The sequence below is a fragment of the Bufo gargarizans genome, chromosome 7, assembly GCF_014858855.1.
Source record: "Bufo gargarizans isolate SCDJY-AF-19 chromosome 7, ASM1485885v1, whole genome shotgun sequence".
Lineage (NCBI taxonomy): Eukaryota > Metazoa > Chordata > Amphibia > Anura > Bufonidae > Bufo > Bufo gargarizans.
In genome coordinates this window covers 40,245,172-40,259,493 of record NC_058086.1, presented here as the reverse complement: position 1 = coordinate 40,259,493, position 14,322 = coordinate 40,245,172, and the positions used below count along the sequence as shown (strand labels likewise).

Here is a 14,322-nt window from a genome sequence, read left to right as displayed (position 1 = left end):
TAAGCCCCATTGATTTTTGGTCTGGGTCAAGCTGAATTTGTGAGGATTATCCCTGAGAATATGGTACAGTCCGGGTGTCCAACCTATGGGAACCCCAGTGATTTCGAGAAGTAAGAGACAGGGACGCTCCCAATGACCAGCTGCGTAGGGACGGGCAACTCATGGCAGCCATATGGTCTTTCCATCTTATTCCACTATAAATGTTGCATACATATGGAGATGCCCTTTAAATAACTGGCTATTGATTTATTGGAAGCATCACCAAGCATCAACATTTCATCCCCGGCACAATTTACCATCATCGGCTTCATATTCATCTGTCTTGCATGCTTTGTTCTCCCCTTCCTCTTCTTCTTCCACCCCTTCCTCATTATAGTCCATATCTGACTCATGCTCAGTCTTCTGGTCGTCATCTTCACCATCATCATCACAAACTGAGCTCGTCTTTCCTTCTTTATCAACTTCATCGTAGAACCTCCTCTCAATGACCTCCTCTTCCTCTTCATTATGCTTCTCTTCCTCCTCCTCCTCTCTGTCCTTCTTGTCTTTTTCTGTTGTCCTACTCTTTGGTGGAGGAGATGGCTTCTTATCCAGACCCATTGAAATGATGCACCTAGAAAAGGGAAACTATGATGTGACCTCGTACTTCAGTAATACATGGATGAGCTTTAGAAGAGCTCATGGCTCGTACGTAGAGAATAGCTAGGATGTTGTAAGCTTTTGTCTTCTCCTGTAAAGTCCAGGAACCTCCTGGAGAACGTCTCAAGAGCCAGTAGACCTAGTAAGAGCCCGCTATGGTCCGAGCATATGGCTGCACTATGGTGTCATAGGGGTAAAGTGGCTGTTATGGACAAACTGTGCATGTTAAAGGCGACAAGGCTGTTGCTTTGGAAGCATTGTGGCTGGTGCTGTAGGGACATATTGGCAGTCACTGGGACACTCACTGTCATTGTGACTGTGCAATGGGGATACTGTGACTGTCATCATTATAGGGCAGGGATGCTCAACCTGCGGACCTCCAGCTGTTGCAAAACTACAACTCCCAGCACGCCTGGACAGCCTACAGCAATTAGGTCATGCTGGGAGTTGTAGTTTTGCAACAGCTGGAGGGCCGCAGTTTGAGAATCCCTGTTATAGGGCATTGTGACTGTGCTACGGGGAGACTGTGTATGTCTTTATTATGGGGCACTGTGACCGTAAAAGTTATGGGGGCACTGTGGATGTCATTAAAGGCCTTGTGATTGTGTAATGGGGTTACTCTGCCGGTCATTATTATGGGGCAATGTGACTGTAAATGTTATGGGGGCCCTGTGCTTGTCATTATATATTATGGGGGCACTGCAATTAAATGTTATGGGAGCACTGTGGATGTGGCTGTCATTGTTATGAGGGTAATGTAGCCTCATTAATATGGGGCACAATAACTGTAAATGTTATGGGGTCACTGTGGCTGTCACTGGTATAGGGGAAATATGGCTGGTATTCTTGGACACTATAAAATCCCTGGGGCTGTTCTTGCGGGCATACCGATCCATATTATTATGTGTGTTAATAATACAATGAGGAGTTGTGGGTGTCTAAACCCCCTAGGGCCCTTAGTGGGGGCCCCAGCTCGAACACCAAACCATATGTAACCAGGGGCGAGGCTTGTGCTGGATAAACCGGCGGTATTCATTACATGTCCGCAGTGCAGACCCCTGGACCTCCGCGTGCAATACCTGTAACAAGGAGAAGCTCCCTCAATATTGATGAATTGAAAATATCCATTTTTGCCCCCAAGCCGCGCTCCTTTGCGATGTTTATATTCACAGCAAGAGCTCAGCCGGTCCACCTGGATCCCATTAATGTAAAACGTGAGGCTGAATGGAAAACCGCGGTGACGTCTAGAGACCAAACTGAAGCGTTCTGCAACAAAAAGAGGATTTCTGCAATTTACTCTCCACTTACTTTAGCTGCCTGTGACCACAGCTTCATACACTCAGTATCCACTCTAAGGCCTCTTTCACACGGGCGTCAGTTTTTTTGCCCGGATAAGAGCCGGGTGCGTTACGGGAAAATGCGCGATTTTCCCGCGCGAGTGCAAAACATTGTCATGCGTTGCACTCGCGTGAGAAAAATCGTGCATGTTTGGTACCCAAACCCGAACTTCTTCATAGAAGTTCAGGCTTAGGATCGATGTTCTGAAGACTGTATTATTTTCCCTTATAACATGGTTATAAGGGAAAATAATAGCATTCTGAATACAGAATGCATAGTAAAACAGCGCTAGAGGGGTTAAAAAAAATAATAAATAATTTAACTCACCTTAGTCCACTTGCTCGCGAAGCTGGCATCTCCTTGTGTCTCCGCTGCTGATGAACAGGACCTGGGGTGAGCTGCTCCATTAAATACAGGTTAAGGACCTTCGATGACGTCACTCCGGTCATCACATGGTACGTCACATGATCTTTTACCATGGTGATTCACCATGGTAAAAGACCATGTGATGACCGGAGTAACGTCATCGAAGGTCCTTAAGCTCTATTTAATGGAGCAGCTCACCCCAGGTCCTGTTCATCAGCAGCGGAGACACAAGGAGATGCCGGGCTTCGCGAGCAAGTGGACTAAGGTGAGTTAAATTATTTATTTATTTTTTTAACCCCTCTAGCGCTGTTTTACTATGCATTCTGTATTCAGAATGCTATTATTTTCCCTTATAACCATGTTATAAGGGAAAATAATAATGATCGGGTCTCCATCCCGATGGTCTCCTAGCAACCATGCGTGCAAATCGCACGGCATCCGTACTTGCTTGCGGATGCCATCCGATTTTCACACACCCCATTCACTTCTATGGGGCCTGCATCACGTCAAAATCGGACAATATAGAGCATGCTGCGATTTCAACTGAACGCACAAGTGATGCGTTAAAAACATCGCTCATGTGCACAGCCCCATAGAAATGAATGGGTCAGGATTTAGTGCGGGTGCCATACGTTCGCCGCACGGATCGCACCCGCACGGAAAACTCGCCCGTGTGAAAGGGGCCTAAGGCCTCTTTCACACAGGCATCGCGTGTGAGGGCCGAATAGGATGTGGGTGCATTTGAATGCGTTTTGCACGCGCTTGAGAAAAATCGGCATGTTTGGTACACAGACCCGAACCTGGACTTCTTCACAGAAGTTCGGGCTTGGGATCGGTGTTGTGTACATTTTATTATTTTCCCTTATAACATGGTTATAAGGGAAAATAATAGCATTCTTAATACAGAATACATAGTAAAATGGGGCTTGAGGGGTTAAAAAAATTAAATTAAATTAAACTCACCTTAATCCACTTGTTCACGCAGCCCGGCTTCTCTTTTTTCTTCTTCTTTGAGGAAAAGAACCTGTGGTGACGTCACTGCGCTCATCACATGGTCCGTCACATTATCCATCACCATGGTGATGGATCATGTGATAGACCATGTGATGAGCGCAGTGATGTCACCACAGGTCGCTTTCCTCCTGATCATCAAAGATGAAGACAGAAGAGAAGTTTAATTTAATTTAATTTTTTTAACCCCTCCATCACTATTTTACTTAGCATTCTGTATTCAGAATGCTATTATTTTTTCTTATAACCATGTTATAAGGGAAAATAATAAAGATCGGGTCCCCATCCCGATCGTCTCCTAGCAACCGTGCGTGAAAATCGCACCGCATCCGCACTTACTTGCAGATGCTTGCGATTTTCACGCAGCCCCCTTCACTTCTATGGGACCTGCGTTGCGTGAAAAACGCACAAAGTAGAGCATGTTACGATTTTCATGCAACGCACAAGTGATGCGTGAAAATCACCGCTCATGTGCACAGCCCCATAGAAATAAATGGGTAATAAATGGGTAAATTCATAGAAATAAATGGTTAAATTCAGTGCGGGTGCAATGCGTTCACCTCACGCATTGCACCCGCGCGGAAAACTCACCCGTGTGAAAGGGGTCTAAGTGACACGTAGGGTAGAGTCACATTCCACCATTTAAAAAAAAAATGGCCTAATGTCTGTATACTGGGGCAGAATAATCAATTCCCTTCTAATGTTATTTCACCCTTTAGCTATGAGGGTACTGAGGTGACTTGCAGCCTTTAATATGATTGTCATTACTTTTTAATGAGATAGCATGGCATCTGCAGGAAAGACATCATTTGCCCTGCTAAACTTTTAGGGGGTCATTTATTTAGACGCCGGTCTTAATATGCCTTTAGCAGGAGGTGGATGTGCCGACAGATCTATGCCAAAAAAGTGGCGTATATCCGTTTGTAAATGACCCCCTTAGTCTTTGCAGCTATCAGCTGTGACTGTTATCATAGGCAATGTGATGGTTAAATAAGATGCTTTAATTTCATTTTTTAGCAATTGATCTTGAAAAATTTTCAGCAGTTTTTGCGATACATGCGGATGAAAATCAGTGTGTTTGCAGAGCTCCGTCAGCTGAAGCCTTAGCTCTGATCTCCTGACCTCATAAACCCTCATTTAAGCCATACTCTTATCAGTTTGAGGTCAGGAGATCAGAGATAAGGCTTCGCTGATGAAACTGTGGAGGGATAGTCTGCAAATAGACTGATTTGCAAACCGCATATATCACAAAAACGGATGAAAATTTTTAATAAAGACCAAATTATTTTTGAGTAAAATGCAATCATTAAAAAAATGCCCCAAAGGTGTCCACAGCCTTTAAAAGGGGTTTTTATGAGACTTAAATACTGATCCGCCCATCAGCTGTTGGAGAAGGGACCGATGCTCTCAGTAGCTCCACGGCCTTCTCCAGCTTTTCCTAGGCCGAGTGACGACACGTTCATCAGTCACGTGACCCCATTGAAGTGAATGGGCCTGAGCTGCAATACCAAGCACAGCCACTATACAATGTACGGCGCTGTACTTGGCGAGCAGGGAGAAGGCCGCAATGCTCACAGGAGCACCGCACCTTCTCAAACAGCTGATCGGCGGGGGTCCTAGGTGTCAGACCCCCACCGATCAGTATATAACTCTCGGAAGACCCTTTTAAGTTTCCACTTTCTCTCACCTTCTTCCAGGAGTCCTCCTTTAAAAACGCAGAGGTTCTCACCCCCACAGTGCTGCTGGAAAACCTTTATTTCGTCCCTGTAGTCGCTATCTTCGTATGATAAATGCACGGTCTTCCCCAGGTAAACCATGGTAATCTTCACGTTGCTGTGCAAGGACGTTTTATGAAATTTCCCAGTGTCCTAGAGAGAATGGGAGATAAATCAGCTCCTTCCTCCAGTAAATCACCACAGTAGTGGCCACCGCCATATAACATCGCAACGTCTCACATACCAGGTTCAGCTCAGATCCCGGGAACCTTAATAATCTTGTTCAGCACTTGTCAGATGGTTCTACTGATTTATTTATTTGTCAATTTAGAGAACACTTTTTTTCTTAAGGCGTCACTGAAAAAGCAGCTGCAAAGCGCTGGTATTCCGGCTATAGACAGGCAGTTCCTATAGGAAGCATGCTATGTTATGGGGTTCCTATGTAAAAGAAGCCTTAAGGCAACATGAATATTCTGTATAATTACTAGTGCAGAGCCTAAGGGGGTGGAGCTTGACCCAGAAATTCAAAGAACAGAAAAGAGGGAGTCCTTGCGTCATGCTCCGCCCCCTCAAGCCCTGCACCAGGCATAGCACAGTGTATTGGTTTTTCTTACAGTGCTCCTTTAAAGTAAATGTCCCCGATTTAGTATCATGTAAATTTTAGGTCCAAGTCCATAGAGGTCGCTACACTGGAAAAAAGAAGGCAAAAAATGTATAGATAGATGCATTTTTTTTGCCAAGACACTGAGCTCCAACTCCCTTACAAATAAATAGAGACAGATTATAACATTCTGGCAGCCTGCAGCCACCACTAGGGGGAGCACTGGAGCTTGTGCATACTGTGTATACATTGAACTGAGCAGTAAGCTCCTCCTAGTGGTTGCAGAACTGTTCCATTTATTGGCTCTGAGAAGGGAAGCGGCGAATTTGGAGCTATGTACCAGAAAAACAGACCTCCGAGCACTGCAAAAATATGTTAGCATGAAATCTGCATAGAAAGTTGGACCTATCCGAGTTAAGAAAAACTAACTGATGGGTGGATATTCACTTTAAGGCCTTGTGCACTCAAGTTGGGGAAAAATGGATGCACATAGACTATGATTTGGGTCAAATACACAAAACTGGGTCAGACCTTATGGGTAGCATTGGTTGGCCCTTGATCTCAGGGACCCACATGAGGACGATGCATTAACTGATACAGTATCAATTCAACAGTAGCATGGACTGAGGCAACTAGCATGGCAGTTACAGCCTCTCTCACAGCGGGTACAGGGTAAGTGGTTACACACCACAGTATTTACAAGGCACAATGCTTGCTGGTTACCCTTCTTGGCAGAGGCACTATGCTTGGTGGTTTGCTTCACCACACACTTTTGGAGTTGAGATATAGTCCAAAAGCAGTTAAATGCTGTACTCTCAATATTCCGGTCATTGGCCCCACGCAGAGTTCAGGCTGAGATCTGGTCTGGACAGCTTCAAGACAATACAGCAGACCCAATGCAGTCCATACACTGTCCAGCCACTACTGCCACAAGGTGGGGTTGCACTCAAAGTCTGCATCCGTCTCAACCCTCTCATATACATCTTTTCTTCTTATCTGTCACGGATGTAGTAGGGGAGAACACCAAAAGACAACATAAAGTTACTGTCACCGCCACTTCTGTGAGAAGGTCTGTTAGATGTTCTTCTCTACCTGCATGAAGTTCTTTGTTTTGGTTTCACTTTGTCATCTCCTTTCCTTCTCCCAGCTGTCACCTATTCACACTAATTGCCTCCCTTCATATTCCCTCCCATACTGCCTCACTTTACGGTTTATACTTCTTCCTGGATAGTGTTCACTGCTGGAGGCTGCTTCTGCTGATTCCTCAGATAAGTCTGTTTCCTTTATTTCTGTTTCCTTGCTGGCTTGATTCTAGATGACCCTGACTCCGTCCGTATTAAGTGCAGGGAGCCGGTGGTCGTGTCCCCTCACTATTATAGGGTTTTCAGGTGTCACATAGTATGAGGTACGTGGACATGCAATCGTCTACCATAAAGACCTTTGCATGGCCATAGCAGTCAGGGAGAGCTCTAGGGGTTTTATAGGGCTCACCCATATGCTCCTTAGTTTGGGATCAAGCCAGTCGGATGTTTATTTATAAGTTCCAGCTTTCTGCAACACCATCCGTGATGGGAAGGGAAAAGACACTAGGCCTCACCGCTAGGGAAGGAAAAGGGTCACCACCTATAAAACCCTGTTCCTGGCCCTAACTCCTATCAGTATGGGCACCTCTCGATGGTAGAGGTGCCCATACACAGGAACCTAGAAAACCCTGGTGGCCCTCGGATGCCCTAATGGTAATGACAGGGCAGAGACAACCCGGTCCTTCCCTGGTGAAGGAACCAGCGTTTTGCTGAGTCCTAGTAAACAACAAAGGTGGGGGGAATACAAAATACAACAAACGGAACACTTAACTTCTGAAGCTGATGAATGATGGATGATGGATGATAGATGAACAGGACTTCAACTAGAACCACACTCCAGCTCTTCCAAAAACCAAAGAAACTATCCAGAGCAAGGAGTGATGGGTAAAGTCAGACTAAATAGGGAGAGGTAAAGGTCACATGATCCACCCCTGAACAGGGGGTGTGGACATACCAGCAACACACAGACAAAGTGAAACCAAAACCAAAAGAGGCTGTCAGATCACTAATGTGCAGATAATCTTTCAGACCTTCTAAAACCTGTCACCGGTGTGACATTACCTTTACGGAGACGTCAAGCTCATTTGGGGCAGTGGTGGGGCGAAATCTCCTCCTTCTGGAGGTCGTGCCCATTGTCTGCTTCGGGTGCCTCTGGGGAGGAGGTGGAACAGGGATTACAAAATTGTTAATGATAGGAAGCCGATAAGGTGATATTCCCACTGGGTAGTCTGCTGTGTGCGTGATTCTCCTGACCTCATTGTCCGTCTGGAAAAAAAAAAAAGTGCCGACAAGTTAGTAACCTGCGTATATAACCAACATGTAGATGAGAAAGCTGCTGTTGACGGATCTGTTTCTCTTATTATGCTACGTAGTATACTACTGTCAAGATGCAAGTTGTGCCCATAAGACAAAATGTAGAAGCATCTGTAACTATGGGAATTAGCGGCAGCTTTATGTAATTTTAGTGCTTTGCTACCATTTGTAGCCAAACGTATCATTTCTTGATATTGTGTTATGTATCGAGCACCTGTGGTCACATGTTCAGGTTAAGTGGGGCTTGTCTAATAACAAATATTGGATGGTGCCACCTTGGAAATGTTCAAGCTCATGCAAACATGATGTGCACTCGCCTCCCTGCTGGAGGTGAGCACTAGACAGGTCCTGCTGCAGTAATATCTCAATATCAGGTCTTGGTTGCTCATGGTCTGTCTGTCTATATGTCTATCATACAGTCTATCTATCTAGTATTTTATGTACAGACGTAGCAGAGCTGACTTTGTCATCTCCCTGTTTCTTTTTTGCATAACCACAACAAAATACAGCAGAAAACGACTGATCGCGATATCATGTCTGCACCAAACGAGAAACTCATCTGCTATTCTGGTTCAAAACAACTGCATAAATCGATTGGAAGCTCCGCGTCGCACTGCACCACTCAGCAATTCCTGAAGCCCTCTTAGCTATTACGTCTCCTACAGGATATTAGCCTCACCGTGCTGGCAAATCGTTGCTCTTCATCATCGGCAGTGTGCTTCTGTCGGGGAGCTGTAGACATTTTTGGTACATTACCAGAAGATGAGTATTTCGGCAACGGTTGAAGACGAACTGGACGCTGCATATTACCCGGTGCGGTGTTTGGACGAAGGGATGAAGACTTTTATATGGTGGGAAAAAAACAATTACATATTAGTAATTACACTGCTACATAACTAGGATTTATTTCACGTTTGCAAAATTTGTATATCCTACGTAATTTCTATTATGACCACTAGGCGGCACAGAAGAGAATGAGTTGATCTAACTTGTAATACTGTAGAATTATATGACGGATATAGTGTTAATTAACCTCATAGAAAAGTTGGCATTACGTGGGGGGGAGGGTGACCCTTGCAATACTGATTTACAGTCTCCAACAATATGGTTATCTTCTAGGTTATCTTCTTAGAACACTATGGCAGTTGGATGAGGAAGTGAATTCAATTATATGTTGACATTGTGCAATGATCAGTATTGTCGAGATGTTACGGTACATTCCCCGCTATGGGAGTAAATATTTATTTGAGTGCTGCTCTCTATGTGCATAGATTAAAGTCAGGGGAAATAGTCAGAAGGTATCGGGGAAGAGGCGAGGACGTGGAGATTGTTGCTGTTTGGGAAGCATTTTATGGGTGCACTCTGATCGAGGCGACTCCAGCCTTACCTATTGCAAAATTGGGACAAAGGAATGTAAATATCAATAATCCGGCACGTTAAGCCGCATACAATGGACCAGTTTGTTGCTTGGATTTGAAATTCCATCTAATTTAAAGGGGTGTTTCTATCTCAACATTTGGAATATAGGTAGGTAAGCCATCAATCTCAGATAGGTGCACGTCTCCTAACCCCAAAACGGGGCACCCGAAGTGAAGGAGAGCACAATGCGCAAGGTACGCACCTGCATTACACAGTCAGGTCACCAATTTCAATGGGCCCTGTGTAATGGTTTGTTTAACCTGCGGAGGCGCTGCAGTGAAACTGAACACTTACAGCCAGGTTCCCTGACAGATTACTGCTCATCGCCATGACCAACCGACGGCCAGGGACCCCGCTAACTAAAAAGGGGTTGTCCAAAGAGGAGAACCTTTACAGAGGATGTCTCATCTTAGACATTGGTGGCATTTAAGATATCAAAGTCAGATACATGTGGGTCCCACCTCTGGGACCTAAACCTATCTCCAAAATGGGCCCTCAATAGTAAAGGAAAGCACGCTGCAAATGTTGGGTATGCTCTCCATTCATTTCTATGGGAGTTCCAAAAATAGCCAAGCACTGTCCAATAGAAATTAATGAAAAGTGCACTGCGCAAGCGCTGGAATCGCTCCTTCTATGGGACTGCTGGAAAGAGTCAAGCCAGCGCTCGACTATTTTCAGCAGTCCCATAGAAATGAATGGAAGACGCTGCTCTCCACTCGCTTCCGGGGTCCCGTTCTGGAGAGGTGGGACCGCACCAATCTGACATCATGCCACCAATGTCTAAGATGAGACAACCCCTTTAATTACTGTACATTGATTGCTTCGTGGGTTTATCTTGGTCAGTGGCAGGCGTAGCTATAGGGGATGCAGAAGGTCACATTCATGCCCTGGCACCTCAGGGGGTACTCTGTCACATAAATATACACCAATACTACAAATGGCACATGACGGGTGGGGTCCAGGTCCAGGTTTTGCATTGGGGCCCAGGATCTTCTAGCTTTGCCTCGGGTCAGGTGTGCTCAGGTGAAGGTCTGGTAAGTCCTGACATTGGATTAGTGTATTATGTGTTCATATGGATTTCTTCTCTTACAGATTCAGAGGAGTCGGACCGTTCATGATTCCCCGGGCGCCTGTTGGAGCCACTTTTAGGTCCTGTAGGTGGGCAAGGGGAGAAGGCTGGAAACGAGTCTTCTTCAGCCCTCTTGGAATGATCCACCTGTAAGAAATGGGAAATACTGTCAGCCTTGACTGCAGCATCCATAAAACTGAAGTAAAAAAAGAAAGAAAAGAAAAAAAATGTCTGTGAAAATTGCAATATTTAGTTTTACATGTGGCAACACTGCCCCCTAGTGGCTACATGGGGGATTACCCATTATACATGTTCTGCAACCATATTAGCACTTTTAAAACGCACATTGACTCATTTTTCCTCATACAATATACAGTAGTATAAGAGAAGAACAACATTTTTTGGTTGGAAAATAGAGAGATGTCTTTGTATCAGCCCAGAGATGTGAGAAAGGGAAGGGATATTGATAATTCTACCGTTACAATTGTGGCCAAGACTATTCAAGGTTTCAAATGTTGATATAAGTTTCCAGATATGAGTAAGAGCCTACCACAGGGGCATCCAAAATGGTTATGACGGGTCCCCCCAGGACAGTAAGAATGAGCAGGGGCGGACTGAGAACTCAATGTGGCCCTGGAAAAAATACTAGTGGTGGTTGCAGCAAACAGCTTTGTAATAGAAGAGAAGCAGATTTATTATTGTACTTGTACTTGTCGGCTGTAAATATATTGAGAAACATGGTGTCCAGCATGAGGCCATAGTTGTGAAGCACCTGTTGCACCTTTTCCACCATAGACGTTGGATTACGGTAAGTGGGTGAGCTGGACAGCAATGTTTTTTTTATTACATTTTTTGTAAAATGTCAATTTTTCTGAGAATCGGGGCGTTGCGGCTTGCCTTCTGCATCGCCTGGGAGTGATTGGCACATACATATTGGGAAACTAGGGAGAGGGCCGATTGTAGGATTTGCTGTGGAGCCCCTGGTAGGCTGTATACATATATATTACCTTAATTCTTTGCACTCGTTCTTTTCTGGCAAATGTTTCCAGTTTTCTCTTAATGTCAATTTGGTGACGTCGCTGGGAAGACAGAAAAATGTAAAGTAATGTCAGTCTGGAGAGCGCAGAGACTTAATGTCAGAGGAACCAGGGTAAGGCACCCACAAGCGGCACCTTTATCATCTTCATCAATGCCGTTCTTAAGAAATGTGCTGTCCTACTGTACATGATATGTAATATTATAAAGCTCTTCTTCTAGCTGAAAGCAATGATGCGAATGCTGAATGGAAATCTTTGAAATTGGGTGTCATACCTCTTTTCACCACTGGTGGTAGCAATAGACCAGGACACAACTGCGCTCCCATCTCTTGTGCCACCGATTTCTGGTAGAGACCAAACCCTGATCTTTGAAATGTCATAACTGTATCAATGCAGCATCTCCAAGAGAGGGTTGACCCATTGTTTTAACCAGCTCCTCCAGCTCTACGACATTTGTCTACTTGGAATACAATTCTTGCAACTCCTTTAAATTTTCTTTAGGAAGTGTTTGAAGTGAATTGTAAGTATAGCACTATCTTGAGATGTAAATCGGGAACAGCGCGATCACATAGGAGAAGGAGCGAGATGGTTTACACTGATGTATTATTAACTACAGACCCACAATAGGTGCCCGCGAGGACATGGAGATCCCATTTAAAGGAAGAACAAACCCTCAATGACAGGATGTGACAACGAGGCCTCTCTCTGAGTGGAGTAAAGTTACGCTTGGTTCCTGTCTCACATCACAAGCTGCAAAATCTTCTGCCCGTGGAGTAAGACGCGACAGCCTGCAGACAGTAACAGTACTCACAGGTAGTACATTGTATGCAATGGCTCCTGCTGGGAATTTGGTTCCTAAAATATAGAGTCCCCGAGGATTTATAACCGAAGGGACTCAGATAGTTGATGACTCAGAGACGAGTCTGAGCTGCATGCTACCTGAAGATAATGCAAGGGAATCCGCCGGCCCTGGATTTACTCGGGAATAGGAGGCAGCCATTTGCATCCTTAAGGGCCCAACCGATGACCCTGGCCCTTGAGACAGTTTGACAGTTTGACAGTTTTGACACGTATGGCCTCCACCCCTACTAATGATCTCCTTAGTACTGGTGGATAGCAATCCAGAACAGAGACTGGTCAGAGGTCCTAGCCGGACGATAGATAGAAATTTCCTGTTACAATGTCTGCAAAAATCAGTAGAACTCTTAAGGTGGCCCATACACATCAGATAGAAGTTTGGAGATGGTTGACCATCAGATGAACAAACACCTGGCGAACGTTCGTTTCCCAAACAAGGCCTTGCACATTTTAGTCCATATTGGCCGTTACAGTTGTCCATACAATGTTCTTTCAAAAAATGATCTTTCTTTGAATGAAAGCTCTTTTGGCCTTCTACTGTATAAAAAATATTGAGCACGATAATGGTCTGTCATCGGTCGGCCAAAATGATTGTTTGTTGTTAAACTTAGAACATTCAGTTTGGTTGAAATTGTCAGTTTTGAAAAAAACTTTAGTCTAATCTGTAGGAGTACCCCTAGTCTGAAATGCAAAACTCTGCAACAGAAGAGCCAAAGGTCCTCATTATTGGTGGAAGGTAATCCAGCAGAGAGACTGGCTACTGGTGAGAGATTCGCTATGAAACCGGGATTAAGGCGCTCTATCCGATTTGTTGGAGGGGTGGGATACAGGAAATGTATTTGTATAATAATGTGATTGAGGTGGAGGTCCTAGCTGGGCAATATTTATACGTTTGCTGTATTCCTCGATGCTCAAGTCACTGTATTTAAATCCAATTTCTTTAAAGCCTCTATGTCTGAAAAGTTTCAGCCAGGATTTAAACTCACAACCTTCTACATTAGAGCCAAGAACTATAACCACTACGCTATACAGCTACATGTTAACCTGCACTGAAATAGGAAATGCTACTTCTGCTGTATAGGAATACTTACTACATGACAAACTACTATGAGGTTTATCATTCATCTTTATAGCTGAGTGGTTAAAGTCCTTGCCTGTAATGTAGAAGGCTGTGAGTTCAAATCCCGGCAGAACCTTTTCAGAAATAGAGGCTAAATTAGATTTAAATACACTGGGTGTCCCCAAGCACTGATTCCATATATGGACATAGCTATATATGGAGTCAGAGCAGGGATTCCTAAGCCGCAGACTCACACTGGGAGATTTCCTCACTGTACAGCGATCTTCTGCATAGACCTCAGTGGGACCTGGCACCCTCCCCTCTTCATAGCAGGGGGTGCCTGGTTTAATGCTCGGATTCTCCCATTGACTTCCATTGTGCTTGGTTGCTGTCACAACCAGACATCTGAGAAGCTCTGACAGATGCCTTTCAGAACCTCCTTCTTGAGCTTTCTTTGTGTTGGTTTTCAGTTCTTCATCTCGTTAGCCTCTCTCAGCTGTCTTGTAGTTGGACTGATTGCATCCCTTTAAATTCCTCCCCATAATGCATTAGTGTGCGGCTTATACAACTTCCTGGAGTGTGTGTGCATGCTGATCCTATTTCCCAGTCTTCTACAAGATAAGTGCTGTACATTCATTTGTGATTTTATGTTTGCTGGATCCCAGGTGACCCTGACTCCCTCCGTGTCTAGTGTAGGGAGCCGGTGGTCGTGTCCCCTCACTATTATAGGGTGTTCAGGTGTTATACAGTCGAGGTACGAGGATATGCGATCATCTACCATTGGGATCTTCGCATAGGCTGAGCAGTCAGGGA

The 14,322-nt window shown here is 44.7% G+C and overlaps 1 protein-coding gene across 2 annotated transcripts in view; it reads right to left on the bottom strand.

Moving 5' to 3' along the window:
* Positions 1–14,322, bottom strand: part of ERICH3 (glutamate rich 3) — a 56,196-nt gene that overhangs the window by 18,236 nt on the left and 23,638 nt on the right. For both annotated transcript variants that reach the window (XM_044302297.1, XM_044302298.1), the window contains exons 4-10: positions 11,562–11,633; positions 10,576–10,701; positions 8,746–8,907; positions 7,815–8,018; positions 5,042–5,222; positions 1,719–1,905; positions 297–613 (exon numbers count right to left, since the gene is read on the bottom strand). In XM_044302297.1, coding sequence (XP_044158232.1) covers positions 297–613; positions 1,719–1,905; positions 5,042–5,222; positions 7,815–8,018; positions 8,746–8,907; positions 10,576–10,701; positions 11,562–11,633 — 1,249 coding nt within the window. The remainder of the gene's footprint in view (positions 1–296; positions 614–1,718; positions 1,906–5,041; positions 5,223–7,814; positions 8,019–8,745; positions 8,908–10,575; positions 10,702–11,561; positions 11,634–14,322) is intronic.